The 26,547-nt window shown below is 50.2% G+C and overlaps 1 protein-coding gene across 1 annotated transcript in view; it reads left to right on the top strand.

Annotated features, from left to right (window-relative positions):
* The first annotated feature begins 2,978 nt into the window (after positions 1-2,978).
* Positions 2,979-26,547, top strand: part of LOC146870749 (junctophilin-4-like) — a 595,133-nt gene continuing 571,564 nt past the window's right edge. The window contains exons 1-2 of the mRNA XM_085644053.1: positions 2,979-3,081; positions 3,958-4,756. Of these exons, the coding sequence (XP_085500179.1) occupies positions 2,979-3,081; positions 3,958-4,756 (902 nt within the window). The remainder of the gene's footprint in view (positions 3,082-3,957; positions 4,757-26,547) is intronic.

Here is a 26,547-nt window from a genome sequence, read left to right as displayed (position 1 = left end):
CTCTGGTGGGCATATGCCACACCGCATTGGATAGATTCCTCCCGATCCGATGACTGCCCCAAATGTCATTTTCCAGCAGCAGATTTTACCCAAATGGCATGGACCTGTGACAAGATAGCCCAGTACTGGCGGGCCATATTTTCCAAGCTGTCATACATTACTCAAATCCCACTTACACCCTCACCGTTAATATTGCTTTTGGGGTTCGTCTATGACCTCCCTTCTGCCACACACCACTTCATCGCTATCGCATTCGTACTCACTTAAAGGGATGTTGCCATACAATGGGGCAGCAGGCACCCACCAGCACGAAATAAAAACTTTTCATGCAGTTTTGATAAAAATATTGTGTTTGTTTCGAACTGGGCCAGATTAGAGAGCCAGGGAAGCTTAATTGACCCTATCTGGCTACAGTAGGCACCCATACGAACTTTCTCAGTGTTTTTTTTCGAAATTGTATTTAAAGGCATTTGGATAGGATCCCCCAGCTAAACCCTCTGGTCAGTTGACATCTGGCCTGCCTGCAATCAGAAAATTATTTTTCCTGACTCATGACACTTGAAGCTAAAGCCTTCATTGACATTACCTGGGACAATAAGAGGTTGTATTTCACATTATGGTCACATCAGCTAGGAGGATATGAGCTCAGCTGTAAATCCATTCCTTCTCAAAAACTATTTAGTGTTTTTTTTTCTGAATTTTCGGGTTTTACTTACATTGCACAAAAACCTTTAAAGCTTGTAAAGGTCTCTTTTGTCAAAGTTCAAATCAAATCAAAAAATATCTTTATTCGGATATTTACAAATAACAATAAAAGATACACATCATCAAGTCAACATACTTTTGTTAAAAAACACAATCAAATTTACATAATACCCTAAAATCATCAATACATAAAATCCCAGAATGCGAGATCATAAAAAGCAGAACAATTAAGTGCTAAGGTTCATTCGTCAGCAGCCTTCTTGTGCCTCTTTATAATTGTCTATGGCAGAGAGGATACTTTATAATCATAAAAACAAGGTAGCAGTCCTGGTAGTTAATCCTCTCCTCTGGTATTTCTTAGTCTAACTGCCAGTCGCAAAAAGTGCACAGTGCTAAATAATACAAATGGGTCAGCAGAGAGTTTGAGAAACAAGAGGGCCACTTTAGCCTGTCTAATTCCCGCGCGTTTCAAGATGTTTTTTAAAAAACGCTTTCTGGGAAGGTCGTAAAATGGACATATGAGAACAAAGTGGATGGTGTCTTGCGGAGATCGTTGATCGCAGCCGCAACACCCTTTTTTGCTAATATCACTCGTGTAACCAGCTGGAACTGATAAAATGTGGTGCAGGAGGTTTAATCTGAGTCTTGTTATCAGGAATCTGTCATGTCTGTTATGTATATTGGACAGATAGAATTCCATCCCCGCACAATTTTTTGTAAGCTGGTGTTCTCTTACAGTAGGTTTCCGCCCTTCCCTTTCCTCTCTAACGTTAGCTACATATAGTGAGAAGTCTGCCTTTATGGCCTCTTTGTCTCTCGTTCCTATTATGGAGGGGTCATCAAAAAGATTTGCATGGCCCAAACTAGTCAGCGTGTCCTTTACATATTTGAGCCAGGGTATTTGCAGCCCCTTGTCCCCCTTCAGACAGTCCTCCAAAATTTGTCTGCTAAGGCTTGCCTCAGGGTTTATCCAGATTTTAATCCAACAGATGATGGGTTTGAGGCATGCCCTATCGCTAATATAGGGGATACCCAGCTCTTCGTGGACTATGAAAGAGGGGATGCTTTGAGGGACTTGCAAAAGTCTCCTCAAGAACTTATCTTCCTCAATCTGAATTTTTCTCCCAGTTGTAAAACCCCACACCTCACTTCCGTACAGGGTTTTGGCGCAGCAGACAAGACTATATAAATGTACAATTTCGTTGGGTGACCAGCGACCCAGTCTGCGTGCATAATTCATAATTGACCCCTCAGCACCAAGTTGTTGGGTACATTTATGACTTACAAGGGGTTTAAAATTTAAGTCTTTATCAAAAACCATACCCAAGTAGTTAAAATGTTTCACCTTCTCCAGTTTGTGTGTGCCTATGGTGAAAACACAATTCTTGTGTGGGGTTTTTCCTACTTCCATAATGAAAGATTTTGTGAGGTTAGGGACTAAATCTAGGTCTGCCATAAAGCTGACAAATCCCCCAATGAGGGCCTGCAGGCTCCTGCCAGTGCGCGCCAGGAGGACCGCATCATCTGCGTAAAGGAAGACGGGTATTCCTCTCTTCCCTATGCTGGGGCAATCTGCCTCCAGGGCTCCGAGCGCCTTGTCTAGCCCATTGATATAAAGCGTAAATAGGAAGGGTGCCAGGATACATCCTTGTCTCACCCCGCCCTTACACTGAAATTCCTCAGTGACGTCGCCCTCGTTTGTGTACCTGACCCGTGCCGTGGTGTTTTGATGAAGCATACGCAGGGCGTGGATCAATCCAGGGTCCACGCCCATGGCACTCAGGATCTCCCACAGCCTTCTTCTGTTCACACAGTCGAAGGCCGCTGAGAGATCCATGAATGCCAGGTAAACTGTCCCCTCCCTGGCCACAGTATACTTTGCCACCAGGTGGTAAAGGTTAAGGCATTGATCAGTTGTGGAGCGCCCTTTTCGGAAGCCATACTGTACGTCAGTGATAATATTGTTTTCGTCAGCCCATGTCATTAGACGGTTTAGAATGACTCTTCCCAAAACTTTCGCCGTTACATCTATTAGGGATATTGGGCGATAACATTGAGGGTCATTTTTATTACCCTTCTTAAATATGGGCACAATGACGGCCGTAGACCATGATCTCGGCATGCCCACCTCCATAGCTGTGTTATAAACCCTGGTTAAAATGGGGGCCCAAAGATCTATCTGGCTTTTAAATAGATCAGGGGGTATCCCATCTGGCCCTGGCGCCTTCCTCACTACTAGGCCTTCTATGCCCAAATGAACCTCATCCACCATAATGGGTGTCCAGGCACTAATGGGGCAACCGTTTACTGGTGATAACTGTGCCTCAGATGCCCCACGATTATACAATCTGGAAAAGTGTGCCTCCCACGCCTCTGGTAAAATATGGGATGTTGCCATACAATGGGGCAGCAGGCACCCACCAGCACGAAATAAAAACTTTTCATGCAGTTTTGATAAAAATATTGTGTTTGTTTCGAACTGGGCCAGATTAGAGAGCCAGGGAAGCTTAATTGACCCTATCTGGCTACAGTAGGCACCCATACGAACTTTCTCAGTGTTTTTTTTCGAAATTGTATTTAAAGGCATTTGGATAGGATCCCCCAGCTAAACCCTCTGGTCAGTTGACATCTGGCCTGCCTGCAATCAGAAAATTATTTTTCCTGACTCATGACACTTGAAGCTAAAGCCTTCATTGACATTACCTGGGACAATAAGAGGTTGTATTTCACATTATGGTCACATCAGCTAGGAGGATATGAGCTCAGCTGTAAATCCATTCCTTCTCAAAAACTATTTAGTGTTTTTTTTCTGAATTTTCGGGTTTTACTTACATTGCACAAAAACCTTTAAAGCTTGTAAAGGTCTCTTTTGTCAAAGTTGATGGTCTAGACCCTGGCTATTGGGGCATGGGAGACCAGTGTTGTGCATTCAGTAAAATAAAAGTGTTTCCTTCCTCCTCGCAGATGATTTATGTGCATGTTTTACAGGCTCAATGCACCACATTGGGGGTACAGTAGGTTGTTCAAAATGTGCTCTAGGCTTCTCTCGTGGCATGAAGGAACGCGGCTATGGGCCTAAAAACACAAGAGTAACCAAATTGAATGACATGTATTTTTTTGCAATCTCTTCTATTAATTAGCTCTTTGATTATGGTTGCTTGTGTTAACTCTGACTCTTTTTTATGCCTCCCTGTCTCTTATGATAGTTTGTATAACTTTCTGATCTAATTATGCTTATTTTCCCTTCTTTAGGCACCTACCAAGGCCAGTGGCAGGCAGGGAAGCGCCACGGCTACGGCGTACGCCAAAGCGTGCCCTACAAGCAAGCTGCCCTTCTGCGCTCCCCTAGGAAGGTCTCCCTCAACTCCCTGAGGAGTGACACCGTCCATACCACGGACACGGCCGACCTCGACCCCGTGGTGCTGTCTGGCAGCCCAGCCTCTGGCTCCCGAGGGGGCTTTGTTTTGAAGGTGCAGGGACCGTCGGACCTAGCAAGGGCCACCAAATCAAAGAAGAAAGGCTTTTTCCGCCGCACGCTCATCCTGCACGGCTTGAAACTGAGGCGGGTGGAATCCAAAGGCTCCCTGTCCAGCCAGCGGGGGTCCGCGCGCAGCGAGCTGGGCCTCAGCTCGGTCAGCTCCACGGCCAGTGAAGTTAACTCCACCACGAGCTTCGCTGAGACGGAGCCGGAGGCGCTTCTGCCGGTGCCCCAACCTCCCGAGCTGGCGCTGGAGGACTCGGCCACGGAGGCGTATGCGGGGGAATGGAAGAGCGACCGGCGGACGGGCTTCGGGGTGAGTCGACGCTGCAACGGGCTGCGCTACGAGGGCGAGTGGCTGAGCAACCGGCGGCACGGCTACGGCCGCACCACCTTCCCTGACGGCATGCGGGAGGAGGGTAAATACAAGATGAACGCGTTGGTGAGCGGCAAGGTGAAGAACCTGATCCCGCTGCGGCGAAGCAAGATCAAGGAGAAGGTGGAGAGGGCGGTGGACGCGGCGCAGAGGGCAGAGACTACGGCGCGGCAGAAGCAGGAGATGACGCAAGCGAGGTAAGGGGAGGGGAGGACTAGGGTGGCCAACTGGCATGGGTGCAAATTGAGGACGGTGAGGGTCAAAATTCAGAACGAAGGGTCAAAATCCAGGACAAAAATTCAGGACAGGAGGTCAAAATTCAGTATAAAACTTTGGGACAAAAGGTAAGTTTTACAGACACGTCAGAGGAGGTCGCGCAATAGTATAAAAATAAGTAAATAGACAGCCACTTAAGTACAAGTCAAAATAAGTTTATATTAGGTTGAAACAATCGTGCACTTCACGGTTTTTCAGAACGCTCGCAGCTTGCTACCTTAGACGATTCAAAAGTCGCATCTCGCTCCAGCAGGTCACCAGACAATGGTGAACCACACCTGAATACAAGTGGGGCAGCTTTTATTGTTGATTGAAAACTACTGGATATACAAGGAACTTTGCAGTGCCAGACCCCAGTCACAAAACTCAGGGGCGGCCTTAGGCATGTGCAAGCTGTGCACCTGCACAGGGCCACCAAACCCCAGGGGCCACCATGAGGAATCGGATACAATACATATTCGTGGCGGCCCCTGGCAGGGATTTGGCGCATGAACGACTGAGGCGTGCTAAATCTAATGTGATGCACGCTGAATGGTTGTTCTTATACTCTTTTCCTTTCTAACCCAGTCTCGTCTTTGTGTGGGGTCGGCCTTGTTTCGGGCTCTTCTGGTATGTCTTGTGCTTGTTTAGAACTTTTTTTCCAGGAGAATCGAGCTTGTTTTAATAGTCCAGATCTGGCACCTCCGGAGGCTCGCATGCGCGCGCATGCGCAGTGCCCGCGAGTCCTGCAGCGAAGGGGTTACAGAAGCACCATGCATCACTGGCGGCAGGAGGGGTGGCAGCACCCGTGCCCGGCGTGCAGCGAGCAGCACCGAGACCGGCCGAGGCCATGCACCGGCGCGCCTAGAGACCCTGGGCAAGAAAGGCCGCCTTGCAGAGGATAGCATGCCAGTGTGCAACCTTTGGTGCCAGCTGCGAGGTGAGCAGCCCGAGGGTCAGGGCATGGGGAGGGGGAGTGAGGAGGTCAGCGTGTGCCACTGCAGAGTGAATCCGAGGGAAGGTGAGCCATTGGACGAGGGTGTGGGGAGCCCTGGGGAGGAGGGCAGATCAGGCATAGGAATGTATCCCAGCCCGTGGGGGTGAGGAGCTGGGGGCGTGTGGAAGGTTGGGTGAGGATGTTATTGTAGATGGTGTGTGCTTTGGGTCTGGGTGGAGGTAAGCCATGTGAGGTGGCGAGCTGGAGGTATTCTGGTGGTCATGGGAAGGGAGGGCATGATGAATCGTGAGAGAGAGCCTCTCTCTCACGATTCATCTCTGAGAGGGCGCGGGTCGGAGAGGTGGTCACTGTGCGCCAGGGGTAGGGAGTGGTACAGATCGGCACTGTATGTTGAGGGAAATGTGAGTCAGGAGTGCAGGGGCGGTGTTTACTTGTGGCTGAGGGGAGGCATGGTGACTTTTGGAGGTGTAACTTGGGAGGCACGGTCGTATTGGGGGGAAGAGGAGAGCAGGGTACGAGGTGTTAGACGTAATGTTAAGGATTCATTAAAATGATTACAATTACTTATCAACAATCATGAAAACAGAGTATGAAGCTGATACTTGTGATCTAATGAGTGGATCTGCCTGCACAAATCTTTTAAAACATCGAGTGTTCGAATGTACTTGGCATTTGGTTATGTCTGTTTATATGGTGTTGAGGCAGACATGAAATGCAAGCACCTATGGATGGACGCCTGGAATAGGATGGCAGTGCCTACCCATGTTAACTCAATCTAATGCCCTTTTGCAGAGACCTTGGTAGGAGACTGGCTTCTTGATCATTTTTTTAATTACATTCCAGTGCTTGTCATGTGACTAGCAGAGAAAACTAGTTTAACTAGTCCTCAGTTTGCAATTGGTGAAGCAGCCTTCTCTGTCCATACTAGGGGCATAGTTACCATTGGTTCAGCAAGTACAGTGGTACTGAGACCCAAAACCCTCAGGGGCCCATTGAACCCTGATAATTGCTATATTCTACTTCCTGAGCAGCAGCCAAAGGGGCCATTTTCCTTGCTTATGCCATGGCCCATGGGGTCGTTGGTACGCTGTGCTAGTGATTCGTACGTCTGCTTGAAAGTTGTCTCCTGACTGGATGTTCCTTGCACATTCATTTTGCTTCAGTGAACCTCTAGTGCCTTTTCATAGCCTTAGGCCTCACTGTAATTAATCCTTGTTTAATAGGTGCTCTGTAAAGCGAGCAGAACTGGTTGCTGGAATATGGAACTATACAAGAAACCTTAATTAAATATATTGTATTTTGTCTTTTGACAATGTGGTAAAGTGGACGAGTCTTTGGTTACCTGTAGGCTGTCTTCAGGTTCAGTTAGTGACGTACTGAGACAGGTCTCTGTGTGCCATGATTTCAAGTTAGCTTACTCTCTTCCTGCTAAGGTCACTTCCCAAATAGATCATGAACTATTCTCCAGGCTCTACTGTTCTCAGTGGACTGATAAAACAGACCTTGTATGCCAAGTCACATGATCTACCCTATAGTTTTATAACACTCTTCAAATAAACCTTCCATATGTGGCTAGTCCTCATAATGTGTCATACATGTAGTGGGAAGGGTAATTACTATCAATCAGTCAGGGTTTGTAAAGCTCAGCTGCTTCACACATAAGGGTCTCGAGGCGGTGTGGGATTCATGCTGCTGGATCATGCTGCTTGTTGGTTGAACAGCGAGGTCTTGTGGTCCTTCCTGAACTGCTGGAGCGATGGTGAGGCTCTGAGGTGCAGGGGGAGGGTTTTCAGGTCTTCACTGCCAGGTGGGAGAAGTAGCGGCCTCCACTGTTTTATCAGCGGCTGCATTGGGTGGCTGCTAGGGAGATGGTTCTGGAACATATTTTCCTGGTAGGTTGGTGGAAATTCACTCGTTCATTAAGGTATGCTGGTCCTTCATTGTGTAGTCCAGGGAAGACATGGCTTGGCAGTTCGGGCTGGACTGTTCCCATGAGGCACAGGGTCAAGGCTGATTTGCATATGGCCATGTCTGAACTGGGGTGGTGTGGTGAGCAAAAAAACGATGGATTTAGGCCCAGATCTCTGTACTGGGGTGAATGTATGACATTGTTCTGCATTCTGTCCATCAACTGTTGTTTTTGCAAGAAAATAAAAATGACACATCAAAATCTTTCAGCAGCCGCCACTGCTGATTGTCTTCTTTTTTTCCCTACCCACTGCTAGCCTCGCCCGCTGCATTGCAAGCAAAATGAAGAGAATTCGAGTACACAAATCTGGTTATTCGAAACGAAAGAGAAAGGTGGCTCAGCAGGCTTTCGTAGTGTCACAGGAAGGAGCAATCCTGAACTTTATCACCCAAGGGAAACCTAAAGATGGAGAATCCTCTGGCCAGAGTACTGCTGATGCACTAGGTAAAACAGGCGCTGACGACCATAAAGAAGAACAAAAAAATGATGATATCCATGAGCAGAATGATACTCATGAGCAGACCAATGAAAATGAACAAGGTGACTCTGAAATTGATACAAACATGCAGCAATTACCAACTCAGGATGAGGATTATTACAAAAGACCCTCAGACAGAGAAACTGAAACATCATTCATCGGTCCATCAACATCTGGCATTCTGAAGGAGGTTCAGAGTTTACAGACGGATGGTGCTGGTATTGAAAAGGAAGCCAAAGAGCAAGACCATGTTACAGACCCGTGTTCTGAATATGATTTATGTGATTGGAGGGATCCTACTTTGTGGCCGAACTCTCTTACGGACGCGCAACGTGTTTTTCTTGTTGAAAGGGGTCCCTCCAGAGACCCAGATTCTAAAACAAAGTATCCAAGTGATGAGCACTCAAAAAGTAAACGTTGTTTTTCTGTTACCATGTTACTGGTCATCTAACGCCTTTTCTGGACGTTTTATTAAAACACCTTCCTGAGCTCCGCCCCGCCCGGACCCCCTCTTCCGGGGCCCCCTACCTGCGCTCCCTGCACAGGGCCACCATGAGCCTAGAGCCGCCCCTGCAAAACTGCACCCCCTTTCCAGCCTCCCAGGGAAACAAACAGCTGATGCCCAGTCTGGCCAGTCCTGCCTTGCTACCACCCTCCAATGGGGCCCAGTATGTTCACATAGACCGTCTCTCATGTGTATTTAATTTCTTTTATAGTGCTACTCATCCCAAGTATGTAGGGCAGGGTGTCAGAGTGTGTTACATCACACACACATCATATAGAGACAATGACTCATATAAACGTGAAAGTCAGTGTATAGGAAATGTTACTTAAGATAATGGGTGCTTCAAGGTGTAATCATTCTTTTATCTATCATTCAGTCTTTCACCATTCATTTTGTCCGTCAATCTGTGTGCCCATCTATATCCAAACATATTCACCCATTTGCAAACCTATCCACCATGTAGCCTTCCATCCATCATTTCACTCATCCATTCCTCCATCCACCCTTTCACTCATCCATCCATTATTCATCCATCCACCCTTTCACCCCATCCATCCGAACACTCATCCATCCACTCTTCCACCCATCCATCTATTCACTCATCCATCCATCCATTTACCCTTTCACCCATACAGCCATCCTTTCACTTACTCATCCATCCACCCAGTCACTTATACTTCCACCAATTCACCCTTTCAGTCATTCATCCTCTTTTCTCTCTCTACACCCCCTTTCACTTATACATCCATCCTTCCTTCCACCCACCCATCTACTCATCCATTCATGAATCCATCAATTGACCCTATTACTCATCCATCCTTTCACTCATCCATCCATTCTCTCATCCATCTACCCTTTCACTTCTTCACTCCTCTATCCATCCTTTTGTCCAACTACCCCCCCTTTCACTCACCCATCAATCCTTACATCCACCCTTTCATTCATCCATATATTCATCATTTCACTCATCCATCAACCAATTTACTCGCCCATCATCTACCCTTTCACTCATTCATCCATCCTTTCTCTCACCCATCCACCCTTTTACCCATCCATCTACCCATCCACCCATACATCCATCTATTTACCTTTTCTCTCATCCATCCTTCCAGTCACTCATCCATCCTTTCATTATCTATCCATTCACCCTTTCATTCACCCATTCATCCTTTCACCAATCCATCCAGCCATTCACACATTCCTGCACTTAATTACTCACCCACCTTTTCACATTATGAGCTGAGCCTTTGTCTGCAGAGTCCCATATAGAAGTGGCCCATCAAGAACTTCACCTAGCTGTGGTTCCTAAAGCAAGGGGTGGGGTGGGGGAGGGTTCATTACACCCCTGCACATAGGTATTCTGAAAACTTAGAAGTCATGGGTCATGCATGATGCACAGTGCCAGGACGTGAGGTGACGGTGAAAGGGTGTTGTTTTCAGGGCTTTACGTGGGATAAAAAACTGTGGGGTCTCTTCAAAGGGGGTCTTCGATGTCAATAACGGCATGGCTTAAAACACCTAAGCTAAAAATATGTGTGTGCGTAGCATAGTGTTCTGCCCGACTGGTATTATGTTGTTTCTGTCATTGCCTCCAGATATATAATACAGCAAGTATCATTACACCAACAACAAGCCAGGACTATTGGCTTTGTGAATGGTTGTTAGTTGCTTAAAATAAACAAGCATTGGCATAGCCAATAGGTCTCGCCTTTGGGACCCTATAAGTGTTTATGCGACGGTTGATGTTGTTGCACCAAGGATATTGTGCTGCATAACTAAATACTTATAAGGTCTCAAAAGCGAGACCTATTGGCTGTGCCTGTAATAAAGTTCACGTTATGGAGTAGAACTTGGAACACGAGCAGGAAACAAAGTAAGCAATAATCACGCCGGGAATGAAAGAAAACAGGCAGAAAAAGTCTGAATGTTTTTTATAACACACAAACGCGACGTATAAAAGAACCAATAAATGTTATCCTTTAACTAAAGACTCTGATACTTTTAACAGATAGCTGTGAGATACACTGCAAGCCTGTTTACAAATAAAGAGCTAATGTTGGCGCGAGAAAGCTCACCGGTACTGAAAGAAAACAGTATGCAGAGAGAGTGTCAAACATGTAGCAGAGCTCAAACATGAGCTGAAAAGTAAATGCCGATAATACACAAAAAATTATGGAGCAGAGATTGGAACACGAGCAGGAAACATAAACATGTGTGCTGAGAACCCTAAAGCTGCGTTTGTGCTTGGAGGGTGGGTGAAGGGCTCCTAACGTGAAGGGGAAAGAGGGAAAGCCAAAATTAGAAAGAATCAGCGACAGAAAGGAAATGCTGCGTTTGTACTATTTCCACTTGCAACAATTATAAAAAAAAATTACACACGCTCCCTGATGCCCCTCGGCGATGTCCGTGCTGTAGGAGATTAGAACCTACATCAGTCAGTAAACATCCCAGCTAGCGTCTGAGCACCGTGAAAGTGATTCGAGTCTGAGTGGGTGCCCGGGCCTCTTTCAAATAGTTTCTCCTGGGCCAAAACATCGACAACCACACTAGTGGACTCATATCAATTATATGTATGCACACACTGCACTCTCAGTTCGAATCATGCTATGAAAGTCTGCATTTATATCAGCCCCTAGTTCTGTATATATGTTTTATTTATAGCACTGTGCACATCTGTTTCACGACTGTCACAATTCACTTGCACTGTGCTATGTTGAATAATGAGTTACTTATATAATTGAAGTAAGCATACTGTGAATTAATGTAACTGTTTAAGTACAGTATACTGGATGGTAAAAAGTATTTAGCCAAGGTAGTTTAAGCTTTATTCTTCCCCTGAGGGAACCATTGTTGTTGTTTATATCATAAGCCAGTGCTAGCCATGTGCCACAGAAAGGACCACCCCCTGGAAGCCGTCCAGGATGCTGAGCTCTGGACCCCATATCAGCAATCAGAAGACAGCCTCATAAATTGGAAGCAGAGGCAGCGCAGGCAGGCGCATGGGGCCCACCACCAGGGGCGGCTCTAGGCTCATGGTGGCCCTGTGCAGGGAGCGCAGGTAGGGGGCCCCGGAAGAGGGGGTCCGGGCGGGGCGGAGCTCAGGAAGGTGTTTTAATAAAACGTCCAGAAAAGGCGTTAGATGACCAGTAACATGGTAACAGAAAAACAACGTTTACTTTTTGAGTGCTCATCACTTGGATACTTTGTTTTAGAATCTGGGTCTCTGGAGGGACCCCTTTCAACAAGAAAAACACGTTGCGCGTCCGTAAGAGAGTTCGGCCACAAAGTAGGATCCCTCCAATCACATAAATCATATTCAGAACACGGGTCTGTAACATGGTCTTGCTCTTTGGCTTCCTTTTCAATACCAGCATCATCCGTCTGTAAACTCTGAACCTCCTTCAGAATGCCAGATGTTGATGGACCGATGAATGATGTTTCAGTTTCTCTGTCTGAGGGTCTTTTGTAATAATCCTCATCCTGAGTTGGTAATTGCTGCATGTTTGTATCAATTTCAGAGTCACCTTGTTCATTTTCATTGGTCTGCTCATGAGTATCATTCTGCTCATGGATATCATCATTTTTTTGTTCTTCTTTATGGTCGTCAGCGCCTGTTTTACCTAGTGCATCAGCAGTACTCTGGCCAGAGGATTCTCCATCTTTAGGTTTCCCTTGGGTGATAAAGTTCAGGATTGCTCCTTCCTGTGACACTACGAAAGCCTGCTGAGCCACCTTTCTCTTTCGTTTCGAATAACCAGATTTGTGTACTCGAATTCTCTTCATTTTGCTTGCAATGCAGCGGGCGAGGCTAGCAGTGGGTAGGGAAAAAAAGAAGACAATCAGCAGTGGCGGCTGCTGAAAGATTTTGATGTGTCATTTTTATTTTCTTGCAAAAACAACAGTTGATGGACAGAATGCAGAACAATGTCATACATTCACCCCAGTACAGAGATCTGGGCCTAAATCCATCGTTTTTTTGCTCACCACACCACCCCAGTTCAGACATGGCCATATGCAAATCAGCCTTGACCCTGTGCCTCATGGGAACAGTCCAGCCCGAACTGCCAAGCCATGTCTTCCCTGGACTACACAATGAAGGACCAGCATACCTTAATGAACGAGTGAATTTCCACCAACCTACCAGGAAAATATGTTCCAGAACCATCTCCCTAGCAGCCACCCAATGCAGCCGCTGATAAAACAGTGGAGGCCGCTACTTCTCCCACCTGGCAGTGAAGACCTGAAAACCCTCCCCCTGCACCTCAGAGCCTCACCATCGCTCCAGCAGTTCAGGAAGGACCACAAGACCTCGCTGTTCAACCAACAAGCAGCATGATCCAGCAGCATGAATCCCACACCGCCTCGAGACCCTTATGTGTGAAGCAGCTGAGCTTTACAAACCCTGACTGATTGATAGTAATTACCCTTCCCACTACATGTATGACACATTATGAGGACTAGCCACATATGGAAGGTTTATTTGAAGAGTGTTATAAAACTATAGGGTAGATCATGTGACTTGGCATACAAGGTCTGTTTTATCAGTCCACTGAGAACAGTAGAGCCTGGAGAATAGTTCATGATCTATTTGGGAAGTGACCTTAGCAGGAAGAGAGTAAGCTAACTTGAAATCATGGCACACAGAGACCTGTCTCAGTACGTCACTAACTGAACCTGAAGACAGCCTACAGGTAACCAAAGACTCGTCCACTTTACCACATTGTCAAAAGACAAAATACAATATATTTAATTAAGGTTTCTTGTATAGTTCCATATTCCAGCAACCAGTTCTGCTCGCTTTACAGAGCACCTATTAAACAAGGATTAATTACAGTGAGTTCTAAGGCTATGAAAAGGCACTAGAGGTTCACTGAAGCAAAATGAATGTGCAAGGAACATCCAGTCAGGAGACAACTTTCAAGCAGACGTACGAATCACTAGCACAGCGTACCAACGACCCCATGGGCCGTGGCATAAGCAAGGAAAATGGCCCCTTTGGCTGCTGCTCAGGAAGTAGAATATAGCAATTATCAGGGTTCAATGGGCCCCTGAGGGTTTTGGGTCTCAGTACCACTGTACTTGCTGAACCAATGGTAACTATGCCCCTAGTATGGACAGAGAAGGCTGCTTCACCAATTGCAAACTGAGGACTAGTTAAACTAGTTTTCTCTGCTAGTCACATGACAAGCACTGGAATGTAATTAAAGAAATGATCAAGAAGCCAGTCTCCTACCAAGGTCTCTGCAAAAGGGCATTAGATTGAGTTAACATGGGTAGGCACTGCCATCCTATTCCAGGCGTCCATCCATAGGTGCTTGCATTTCATGTCTGCCTCAACACCATATAAACAGACATATCCAAATGCCAAGTACATTCGAACACTCGATGTTTTAAAAGATTTGTGCAGGCAGATCCACTCATTAGATCACAAGTATCAGCTTCATACTCTGTTTTCATGATTGTTGATAAGTAATTGTAATCATTTTAATGAATCCTTAACATTACGTCTAACACCTCGTACCCTGCTCTCCTCTTCCCCCCAATACGACCGTGCCTCCCAAGTTACACCTCCAAAAGTCACCATGCCTCCCCTCAGCCACAAGTAAACACCGCCCCTGCACTCCTGACTCACATTTCCCTCAACATACAGTGCCGATCTGTACCACTCCCTACCCCTGGCGCACAGTGACCACCTCTCCGACCCGCGCCCTCTCAGAGATGAATCGTGAGAGAGAGGCTCTCTCTCACGATTCATCATGCCCTCCCTTCCCATGACCACCAGAATACCTCCAGCTCGCCACCTCACATGGCTTACCTCCACCCAGACCCAAAGCACACACCATCTACAATAACATCCTCACCCAACCTTCCCCACGCCCCCAGCTCCTCACCCCCACGGGCTGGGATACATTCCTATGCCTGATCTGCCCTCCTCCCCAGGGCTCCCCACACCCTCGTCCAATGGCTCACCTTCCCTCGGATTCACTCTGCAGTGGCACACGCTGACCTCCTCACTCCCCCTCCCCATGCCCTGACCCTCGGGCTGCTCACCTCGCAGCTGGCACCAAAGGTTGCACACTGGCATGCTATCCTCTGCAAGGCGGCCTTTCTTGCCCAGGGTCTCTAGGCGCGCCGGTGCATGGCCTCGGCCGGTCTCGGTGCTGCTCGCTGCACGCCGGGCACGGGTGCTGCCACCCCTCCTGCCGCCAGTGATGCATGGTGCTTCTGTAACCCCTTCGCTGCAGGACTCGCGGGCACTGCGCATGCGCGCGCATGCGAGCCTCCGGAGGTGCCAGATCTGGACTATTAAAACAAGCTCGATTCTCCTGGAAAAAAAGTTCTAAACAAGCACAAGACATACCAGAAGAGCCCGAAACAAGGCCGACCCCACACAAAGACGAGACTGGGTTAGAAAGGAAAAGAGTATAAGAACAACCATTCAGCGTGCATCACATTAGATTTAGCACGCCTCAGTCGTTCATGCGCCAAATCCCTGCCAGGGGCCGCCACGAATATGTATTGTATCCGATTCCTCATGGTGGCCCCTGGGGTTTGGTGGCCCTGTGCAGGTGCACAGCTTGCACATGCCTAAGGCCGCCCCTGCCACCACTCCCCCTCCTCTCGGGTCTATTTATATTCCATGGGAAACCCGCAGACGCTAAAAAGAGGCAGAAAAGTCGAATATTCCAAGGGCTGGAGAGTTCGGGTCGCACAGGGGCGTGCACTTGAGTTTTTCTGTATGACGCACACTGCGAGCAGAATCTCCTCTGAGCCCTTGGTGGGACCTGGTGCTCATCGAAGAGGCCAGGCTGGAAGCAGCAGGAAAGTCCACCCCAGCAGTGCGCGCCCCTCAGGCCTAGGTTAGTCTGTTAGCGTGAATGTTGGCGCTATGAAGGCAATGTAGTAAGATATCATTTTGTATCAGACTACCGAGGGGACGCCTGACGTCACAGAGACTGGGATGTCGCAGAGTTTTGGGGGCCCTTCTTGAAACCTATAATAGCTACAAGTAGTTTGTGCTCTGTAGTACTAGGCACAATGCCCCGCACGGACGTCGCAGAGTAGAGTTGATATTTACAAAAGAGCAGCATGTGCTTGTCACACCCCAGTGCACCTGCTTAAACAGACACGAAGTGTGTGGCCGGTTTATATAGAAGAGCCACCCGCCCCTTGCCACTCCCTTCCTCGCCCTCTGAATGCCAGGCTCTTGTTCGAGCTTGCTGCAGGTACAGTGCGAGCCGGCAATGAACTCTCGCCTCTGCAGCGTGTTTGTGCTCTCTGTTCACGGGCCTTCGCTGCCTGTCAGAAGTCAGCAGGGCAATCAATATAAACACCGAGGCTGCAAGCTGCTGAAAGAGGGAAAGCAAAATACATATCGGGGCCCCTGCTCTCCGACGCCATTGTTGTCCTGACATCACAGTTTTACGTATCACTAAGTACAAGTCCCTCTTGACTTATGCATTGGACAGACTGACCGTTAAATATTGCAACAGAGGATCATATCACATAACTCTCGCTCTCTGGTGTTGTTGCCGTTGCAAACTACTGGTATGTACGTCATTCCAACTAAATCAAGCTCCTAAAAGCGAGTCAGCAAATATCACCAAAAATCTGTGGGAAAATATGTTTTAATCTGGAAGAAAAACCGTTAAATGTGCAAAGATTTAAAGCAAATGCTTTACGGTTCACTTCACATTGTTGTACAGCACAAACGACAAGCACGTGCACCTCGCAGAAGAGAAAGAATCAAGAGAGGGGAGAGCCGAGGGTGGCTGGAAGTGAGAAGAAACAAGCCCGGGAGTTGGAAATGATAAAAAAAACACGTGAGTGGTGCGTGCGAAAGTGGCGGCCGCGAGACGCACTCTGTGGTAGTGGAGGGGCGAGCAAGACAGAGAGGGAGAGCCAGGCCCGCGCGCGAGGGATGGAGGAGTGTAGGAAGTTGGAATCTGACTGCATGGTTGCCCCCACTTTTTTCCTGGTGTTTGAATGGTTTTTGACTAGTCTGGCTGGGATCCTGCTATCCAGAACCCCAGCCTATCTGCTTACTCCCTTAAATGACTGGTGTGCATATTAGATGCACTAGTGATTGGATACTATGGTACCTTATGATCCCCTAGTATATGGTTCCTTAGGTACCAAGGGCATAGGTACTTCACAGGCCTACCATATTCAACAATATCTTCATGTTTAACAGTCAATTGTATCAGCAGACCAGAGGTGTAGCCATGGGGGCCAGCTTCTCTCCAAGCTACGCCTGTCTTCATATGGGCAGGTGGGAGGAGCTGGTCCTCATGAAGGAACACAGGGAATGTATCAAAAATAATCTCAAGATATGGTTAAGATATATTGACGATCTATTTGTGGTGTGGCAGAGGACATTAGAACACGCCCAAAAATGTGTTGAAAATATTAATGTCAATAATATCAACTTGCACTTTACTGCAACCATCAGTCAGTCAAGTATTGAATTCTTAGACACTCAGATATATATCCACAATAACAAAATTGAAACCCGCCTATTAAAAAGACAGCGGGCAATTCCACGCTCCATGCGAGTAGTTCGCACCTCAAACCCCCTCCAGGCGGCGAATCTCGCCTCCCCGCTTTCCCCATCGTACAGTCCGGCTGTGCTCTGCTACCTCAAATCACCACTGACAACTTTGTTGGGTGCCTGAAAAGGTCGCAGTTTATTCGCATAATAACACTTTATACATTTGTATCACATTGTTCATGGTTATGTACATGTTGCATTATTATTATTCTTGACCCAGCTGTATCAATCACCTGGGAGGGGAGGGAACCCTTTTTGTGTTTTCTGCTTCCGGGTCTAGGCTTCAGCTTGCTACCGATTTAGCGGGTCTCCGTTTGGACCTGTCTGGGCCGCAAGTGCCGTCCCGCTCGCCCTGTGCCCTTTCGTGGGCCCTCCCTTCTCCCAGAGGTCCCTGCCGGCTGGCATCCCAAGGGCCTTTCCTGCGCATCTACTCTAATTTCTTGCGACTGGGTCCTTTGCTTTTGTTTCCTTCTGAGCACCTGCCGTGAGGCATCCCAAGGGTCATAGGGAGAGCATTATCTCTAATCTTTGCTGGCGGCGTGCCGCCCTTTGGCTCCCTCAGTGCCCCTGCCGTGCGGCATCCCCAGGACACTGCGAGGGCATCCCCAGGACACTGTGAGAGCCTCCCATCTATTTTCTAATGGGTTCTTCCCTTTCGTTTGGTAATTTAGTCAGTCTAGCTCTGCCACGCTCCCTATGGTTTCACGATCAGAGGGAGCTCCCCCCCAACCGACTCCTGCCTTGTCTGACTGTCATAGGAAACCCCTCTGCTCCAGTACCCTTACAATATTCAGCAGAAACATATCCATCCCCACCCCTGTGAGGTGTACTCCGTCCTCCATGTGATACCCCCGGGGATCTCAGGTTTATGAACCCATGTCGTACGAAACCCCAGCCATTTGTCTTGCATACCTTTGCCATAGTAATATTGAGTTTCCTTCTGGACTTTTCCACCGCTCCCAGGTCAATTGCCCCCCGCCAGGCGTTCCGCACTATGATTTCGGAAAAAATTATGTCTGCGGGGCGTACCATGCGTGCCACTGCCGTGAGGCCCTTCTGCATGTCTTCTAGGAGTGCCCTCCGCCCCATTGCTGCCAAGTCATTCCCGCCCAGGTGGACCACCACTGCGTCTGGCTTGCTGCCCCGCTGTAGTGCATCCCGCACCGCGTGCAGCAGCTGTCCCCATTTCATCCCGGGGCGCCCCCACCATTCTATGTCAGTGTCCCGTAGCCATATTCCGCCAAATTCCCGTCTGGCCGCTGCCCACCGCTGTGCCCGCGTCACGTAAGAGTGCCCCACGATCCACACATTCCTTTGTGAAGCGTTCGGATCTGGAAAAAAGGGTGGGGGTTGGGGTGGAGGAGAGGTGTGGGCTTAGTACACTGTTGGGCGTATGTACCGCTTGTAAGCGCCGGATGCCCAACTCCCTATCCCCTTAATTACTCCCCCGCCCATGCCCAGCTTTGCCGCCGTGGTGGCCGCCCCAATTCTAAATGAGTGTGACCCATATTCCCGTGCAGGGAGACCCAGTGCTTCTAAAGTCTTCCTCATTACCGCTATAAACTGAAAGCGGCTGAGGAAAGACCCATCCCTGTGTTGAATCAGCGGCCCCTTCTTCCCTTGCTTGCTCTCTAGATGCCCTTTTAGTAGACACACTGGGCAGTGCTCCTCGTCCTTCGTGCAGTGTAATCTGGTCCATACTCCCTTGCCCGTCTGGTCCGTCTTGGACCTCCGTAGCAGTATGTCCATGTGTTCTTTCTGCATGTAAAATGTAAAATGTAATGTAAAAAGGATTTGTAGAGCGCTGCGTTCACCGGACGGTTTCTTAGCGCTGATCACTAACCCAAGAGGAGGCAGAGAGGGGAGAAAGAGGAACTTTATGTATAGACACCGCGGAAAAGGTGAGTTTTTAGGAGAGACCTAAAGTGAGGGTAGGAAGAGGAGAGTCTGAGGTCCAAAGGTAGAGAGTTCCAGAGTGAGGGGGCCAGAAAGGAGAATCTAAGGCCTCCGTGCTTTTTACGCCTGAACCTAGGTGTCTGGAGGAGGGCGTGACGGGAGGAACGGAGGTGTCTGGGGGGGGCGTACGGATGGAGAAGAGAGGAGATGAAAGAGGGGCCGATGCCGGCCAGGGATTTATGGGTTAGGCAGCCAAGTTTGAACTTGCAGCGTTCCGACACAGGAAGCCAATGAAGGGCTTTGAGGAGGGGACGGACGTGGTGATGTTTTGGCTGACGGTAGATTAGACGGGCGGCCTGATTCTGGATTAACTGAAGTCTCCTTATTTGGTATTGCGGAATGCCTGCGTATAGGGCGTTGGCGTAGTCAATCCGGGAGATGACTAGCGCCAACAACGCCAGGGTGAGAGCTTCAGTGGTCAGGAAGTGAGATATTTTTGGGATTTTTCTGAGCTGGTGGAAGCAGGAGGAAACTGTGGCGCTGATCTGATGATTCATGGAAAGATCCTGTGAGATGTAGACCCCTTGGCTTTTTACTTTATCAGCGGGACTAGGGGGGGGGCCAAGGGAAAGGGGCCAGAAGGTGGAGTTCCAGGGATTGGCTGGGCCTCCGACAAGAACGAGCTCCGTCTTGTCGGGGTTAAGCTTGAGGTGGTGAGCGCCCATCCAGTCGCTGATATGACAAAGGGTGGACTGGAAGTCCTGGGCCGCTTCCTGCGAGTCAAGGTTGAAGATGAGCTGAATGTCATCTGCATAGTTAAATGCAGTGACATTCCTTCCCCGGAGGGAGCGGATCAGGGGGGTAAGGTATAAATTAAAAAGGAGCGGAGACAGAGACGAGCCCTGCGGGACTCCGCAGGTGAGTTTCATCCTATCCGCCGAGAATTGGGAGATTCGAACAGATTGGTGGCGGTTCGTCAGGAAGGAGCGAACCCAGTCAAGGGCCGTCCCTCCAATACCAGCCTCCTTGACACGGTCGACCAAGATGGAGTGGTCGACCGTGTCAAAGGCTGCCGACAAGTCCAAAAGGATTAAGGCTTGGCTGGTGTTAGAGTCAGCGCCTCTGTGGAGTTCCTCCATTACAGAGAGAATGACCGCCTCGGTTGAGTGGGCTGGTCTAAACCCAGCCCGTTGAGGGTCCAGGAAGTTGGAGTCCTCAATAAAGGAACTGAGGATGCTGGTGACATATGACTCAAGTACTTTGCTAAGGTAGGGAAGGAGGGAAATGGGACGGAAGTTGGCCATGATCGTAGGGTCGGCGCTGGGTTTCTTCAAGATAGGTACTACTTCCGCGTTCTTAAACTGACTGGGAACCTCACCGAGCAGAAGGGAGTTGTTCAGGAGGGCCAGTGGAGGGATGGGGCAGGCTGAGAAGGCAGCCCGGAGAATCGCGGGGGGGCAGCAATCTGTGGGGGAACCAGAGGAGACTTTATTAAGCAGACTGATGAAGACTTCTTCTGATATCGGGGGGAACTGAGTCAGAAGATGAGGGTTGACAGAAGGTGCAGCGTCAGTGAAGGGTATAGCCGGGTGAGTGGAGGAGATGCTATTTTTGATTTTGATAATGTTTTCCATAAAAAAACAGTTGAGGGAGTCGCAGAGTGCTTGAGACGGAAGAGATTTGAGAGTTACCCTGTCCGGGTGTGAGAGCTCGTCTACGATTGCAAAGATATCTTTAGATTTCTGCGCAGAGTTGAGGATTTTGGTGGAAAAGTAGGCGGTTTTAGCAGCTGATATTGCTAGTTTGTACTCTCCCAATAATTTTAGAAAGAATGGTTTCTTTGCAGGATCATAGCTTCTGCGCCATCGGCGCTCGGCCTGGCGGAGACCTAGTTTTAAGGTTTTGAGACTATCGGAAAACCATCGATGTGCGTCGTGGGGGCGCTTGGATCTTATTAATTTAAGGGGGGCAACCTTGTCGCTGGCATGTTCTAGCCAGTCGACTAGTGCAGCTTCTTGGGAGTCGATGGGGCCAAGAGTGGCCGAGACCGAAGATGTTAAAGAAGTGATGAATAAATCAAGGTCAGCTTTGTTCCAGTTGCGAGCATGGAGGCTGGGGCCTCGGCTGCGAGGGGGCGGGGGAGGGACCAGAAGGAGAAAAGAAATTAAATGGTGGTCGGACCAGTGGCAGGGTGAGATCGTGAGCGACTTGATTTCGAGGTTGTAGGTCCACACCTGGTCAAGGATATGGCCCTTGGGGTGAGTGGGTAGATGAATGTGTTGGATACCATTAAGCCCAGTTAGAAGATCAGTGAAAGCCAGGGATTGGGGGCTTTCATGGGTATCTGACGGCCAGTAATTGAAGTCTCCCAGGACTAGGAGTTTAGAATTGTTGATGGTAAGCTGAGAGAGTAGGTCACTAAAATTCGAATAGAAATTAGGCATAGATTGTGGGGGACGGTATACCAGAACACAGGTAAGAGGGGAGACAGAAGATTCGAGTCTAATTCCCAGACAGTCCACCTGAGGGATGGTGAGGAGGGAGAGGGAAGTGAACCTGAGGGAGAGATTGATAATGGCGGCTACGCCGCCTCCTAGTTTGCCGGCGGGCCTATTGGCGTGGAGTATATAATACCCCGGAGGGATGGCTGCTAGAAAGTCGGGGGAGGAATCCTCATTCAGCCAAGTCTCGGTTAGGAGAAGAACGTCGGGTCGGTCCGAGTCTAGGAGGTGGAAGATGTCAAGTTGGTGTCTGACAAGTGAGCGAGTATTAAGGTAGATAACCGCTAATTCCATATTAGCGGGTACCTCAGCGAGTGGGGGTTTAGGAGGAGGAGGAAGAACTGAGGGTTCAGAAGTGAGAAGGGACGGGAGGGACTGTAACTCAGGAAAGGTACTCCGAGGTTGATAAATACCTAGTTGTTGCAGGCATGTGGAGCTGGTGGTATCCAGTGACCTCAGTGAGTGTAGAGCAATCAGGTCCCTGGGAGTGAAGGTAGTAGTTTGGGCAGAGTGACATGGCCCGGGCCCCGTCCGGCCGCGGACGGGCGCAGACGGGCTTGCCTTAGGCACGCCTTCGGTGCGCAAACGGCGCGCCCGCTGCGCACGTCCGCTGCCCTTCCGGTATGGACACATCCTATATACAGGTGAAAGGGAGGTTGGAAAGGGGCGTGGCCTAAATAAGTGGGCATGGCCTGCTCAGGCGAGGGAGGCGGCAATTACAATCAAGGCTGGTCTCGCCCGCCCGCTGCAGCGCTGAATTGGCTGTTTAGGGGGTCTGGGAGTGGCCAAGATGAATCCTTCGTTACACACAGGTAGGTAAACAGTGTATTAAAATCCCACAAATAAGCAGTTTAAAATCGAACAGAGTAGCGTGGCTCCCGGCTGTGCCTCAGGAGAGAAAGTGATTCAAGCGAGCGCTAGCTCTCAGCGCTTAAATACGCTTGGCGAAGGGGGCGTGGCCTAAATAAGTGGGCGTGGCCTGCTCAGGCGAGAGAGGCGGCAATTACAATCAAGGCTGGTCTCGCCCGCCCACTGCAGCGCTGAATCGGCTGTTTAGGGGGTCTGGGAGTGGCCAAGATGAATCCTTCGTTACACACAGGTAGGTAAACAGTGTATTAAAATCACACAAATAAGCAGTTTAAAATCGAACAGAGTAGCGTGGCTCCCGGCTGTGCCTCAGGAGAGAAAGTGATTCAAGCGAGCGCTAGCTCTCAGTGCTTAAATACGCTTGGCGAAGGGGGCGTGGCCTAAATAAGTGGGCGTGGCCTGCTCAGGCGAGAGAGGCGGCAATTACAATCAAGGCTGGTCTCGCCCGCCCGCTGCAGCGCTGAATCGGCTGTTTAGGGGGTCTGGGAGAGGCCAAGATGAATCCTTCGTTACACACAGGTAGGTAAACAGTGTATTAAAATCACACAAATAAGCAGTTTAAAATCGAACAGAGTAGCGTGGCTCCCGGCTGTGCCTCAGGAGTGAAAGTGATTCAAGCGAGCGCTAGCTCTCAGCGCTTAAATACGCTTGGCGAAGGGGGCGTGGCCTAAATAAGTGGGCGTGGCCTACTCAGGCGAGAGAGGCGGCAATTACAATCAAGGCTGGTCTCGCCCGCCCGCTGCAGCGCTGAATCGGCTGTTTAGGGGGTCTGGGAGTGGCCAAGATGAATCCTTCGTTACACACAGGTAGGTAAACAGTGTATTAAAATCACACAAATAAGCAGTTTAAAATCGAACAGAGTAGCGTGGCTCCCGGCTGTGCCTCAGGAGAGAAAGTCCACATCCCTTCTCTGTATGCATGCTGCTCCAGAGTCCACCACTGAAGGGGCTACCAACTCGCTGACCCTGTATGCCCCGAAGAATGCTACTGCAAACGCTGCCCGGAATAATGTGATTTCATGCCGCGATGAGCATATCCCGGCCAGGGTCCCCAGCATCGCCTGAAGTAAGTTGAACTGGATGGGGCGCCTGGCGTCCTCTGGTGCCCGCTGTAACCTACCCCACCCTTTCATAGCCATCCTACATTCAAACGCCCTTGTTTGGTCTTCGCGCCCTGCCATTTTTGTGTAATGTGCTACTGCACTTAAATGCGCTTGTGCCCAGGTTTTCGACTTCCCTCCCTGGAAGGCCCAATCGATGAATTCTAGGATTTCCATTATATTGGCCCATTGTCCCTTCTTTAGTCCTGTTTTGACCCTGAAAGTCTCCCAGCACTTCCTGTAACGGCTGTTGGTCTTTGGGGCCAGTGCGTTGTCCAGTAACCATTTCAACCCGCTTCCACCCATGACCGCGCTTCTTCCGGCATCGGGGTCTTCCTTCTGTCTGCGCCTGGGGCCAGCTTCCTGAATTTTTCCCACTGGAAACGAGAAATAGCATCCGCCACTAAGTTTTCCACGCCCGGAATGTGCCTTGCCCTCAGTGCAATGTTGCCTTTCAATTGGCAGCCCACTAGCTTCCTCAGAAGGGTCGCTACAGCTGGGCATCGCGCAGCTCCCGTGTTGATTGCCTGCACCACTGCGTGGTTGTCCGACCATAGTGTTAGACGGACCGGGAGGGTCGGCCGAGGACAAGGGGAGAGGTCTCCGGGGAGAGCCGTCTCCATCGATCGTACAGACGAGTAACTTCCCCCCACAGATGTACACCACACAAAGATGAGGTTTTGACGTTCTTTATAAGCAATCTTTAGGTACGATAGAATGGTACAAGGAGGTCAGGACTCAGGGGTCCCCTCGATTCTAGTCTCTTGGTTGGGAAAGGGGGTAGCGGGACAGTCTTGTTACCAATCTGGTAGCTGAGATGGTATGATGGATAGCTCACAATCCTCGAGCTCGGCGTTCTAGATGGACGGGCCGCGGCGGCGCCAGCAGGTCCCGGTGAAGGTGGTAGTTACAACGGTCCACGGCAGCGCCAGCAGGTCCCAGTGAAGGTGGTAGTTACAACGGTCCGCGGCAGCGCCAGCAGGTCCCAGTGAAGGTGGTAGTTACAACGGTCCGCGGCAGCGCCAGCAGGTCCCAGTGAAGGTGGTAGTTACAATGGTCCGCGGCAGCGCCAACAGGTCCCAACGAGGATGGAGGATGCAGAAGGCCGCGGCAGCACCAGCAGGCAGGGCGATAGTTCGCAAGGCAGGGCTACGGCAGCGCCAGTAGTCCGTCAGGGATGAGTTCTTCACGGTGTCTCTCGACTCCAGGATACAACTGCCTTCCTGCTCTGGAGCTGCCCCAGTTATAGGTCTGGCGCCCTTTGATGTCCGGACCCTCGCACTTGGAGGTCGGGAGGTCCGGGATGAGGGAGTCCAGACACCCAGCAGGGGGGTGGAGCCAGCGCCCGGGGGAGCTGGGGGGCGATCGGCACCTGGCGGGGGAGAGCCATCGACATTTCTTTCTCCCATCGACCTGCCAAGTGGTCCGTTCACCTCCTGGGTGGATGGTGGTGCCGGGATGTCGGGGCCTGGCCAGGCCCAGGGTTAGGGTCGAGCTGAGGCCACGCGGCCTCGTGGTGCAGTGTCCAAGATGGCGGCCGGGCCGGGCGAGGGAGCCGGTAGTGGTTCGGCCCCATGATACAGAGAGGTCCGGGGGCAGGAGTCCCGTCTGGGGACGGGGTGCGGGTTGTTTCTGTGGGTAACACCTGGAGGGCCGGGGCTCGGGCCCTGTCATGCGGGGAGGGAGCAAGCCCTTCACGTGGCCTGTCCAACATGCGTCCCCCCCAGCTGAAGGCGGGGAGAGTCACCCATCCTCTTGGGGACTCTCCTCGTCGAGGCGGAAAAAGCGTGACAGGCCATCTGCGTTGGCGTGGTCTTGGCCCGGTCGATGTTCCACAGTGAAGTCCATCCCCTGCAGGGAGATGGACCAACGCAATAGTTTGGGGTTTTCCCCCCGCATCTGCATTAGCCACTGCAGGGGTCGATGATCTTTTTGCACCCGGAAGTGGGTACCGAAGAGATAGGGCCGGAGCTTTTTGAGGGCCCACACCACTGCGAAGGCCTCCCTCTCGATGGTGCTCCAGCGCTGTTCTCGGGCCAGGAGGCGTCTGCTGATGAAGGCCACCGGTTGGTCAAGTCCCTCGGAGTTCAGCTGGGAGAGGACGCCCCGATGCCATGGTCGGAGGCATCTGTTTGTACGATGAATTCCCGACTGTAGTCGGGGGCCTGGAGCACAGGGGCAATGCACATGGCGGCTTTCAGCTTCTCGAAGGCCGCTTGACAGTCTGGGGTCCAGTTGACCTTCTTCGGGTGGTTTTTGGATGTGAGTCCCGTGAGGGGCCCCACAATGCTGCCATAGTCCCTCACGAACCGCCGGTAGTAGATGGTGAGCCCCAAGAAGGCTCGGACCTCGGTCTGCGTGACTGGAGGCTGCCAGGACTGGATGGCAGCGATTTTGAGTTGCAGAGGGGCCACCAGACCGCTTCCCACCTGGTGTCCGAGATAGGTCACGGACCCCTGACCAATTTGGCACTTGCTGGCCTTGATTGTGAGGCCGGCCCGTTGGAGGGCCTGCAGGATCTCTCGGAGGTGGTGGAGGTGGTCGGACCAGTGGCGGCTGTACACAGCGATATCGTCCAGGTAGGCGGCGCTGAACTCCTCGAGCCCCGCCAAGACCTGGTTCACCAGTCGCTGAAAGGTAGCTGGGGCATTCTTCATGCCGAAGGGCATGACTTTGAAGTGGTAGTGGCCATCGGGGGTAGAAAAGGCGGATCGTTCTCGGGCCCGGGGTGTGAGACCGATCTGCCAGTAGCCCGCTGTCAGGTCGAAGAGGCTGAGGTAGCGGGCAGCCCCCATGCGGTCGATCAGTTCATCCGCTCGGGGGATGGGATGAGCGTCGGTTCTGGTGACAGCATTCAAGCCCCGATAGTCGACGCAGAATCGGAGCTCAGGAGTGGTGCCGGGGGCAGC

Source organism: Triturus cristatus, chromosome 1_1 (genome assembly GCF_964204655.1).
Source record: "Triturus cristatus chromosome 1_1, aTriCri1.1, whole genome shotgun sequence".
In the NCBI taxonomy this organism is placed as follows: Eukaryota; Metazoa; Chordata; class Amphibia; order Caudata; family Salamandridae; genus Triturus; species Triturus cristatus.
This window is presented reverse-complemented; position numbering and strand designations above follow the sequence as displayed.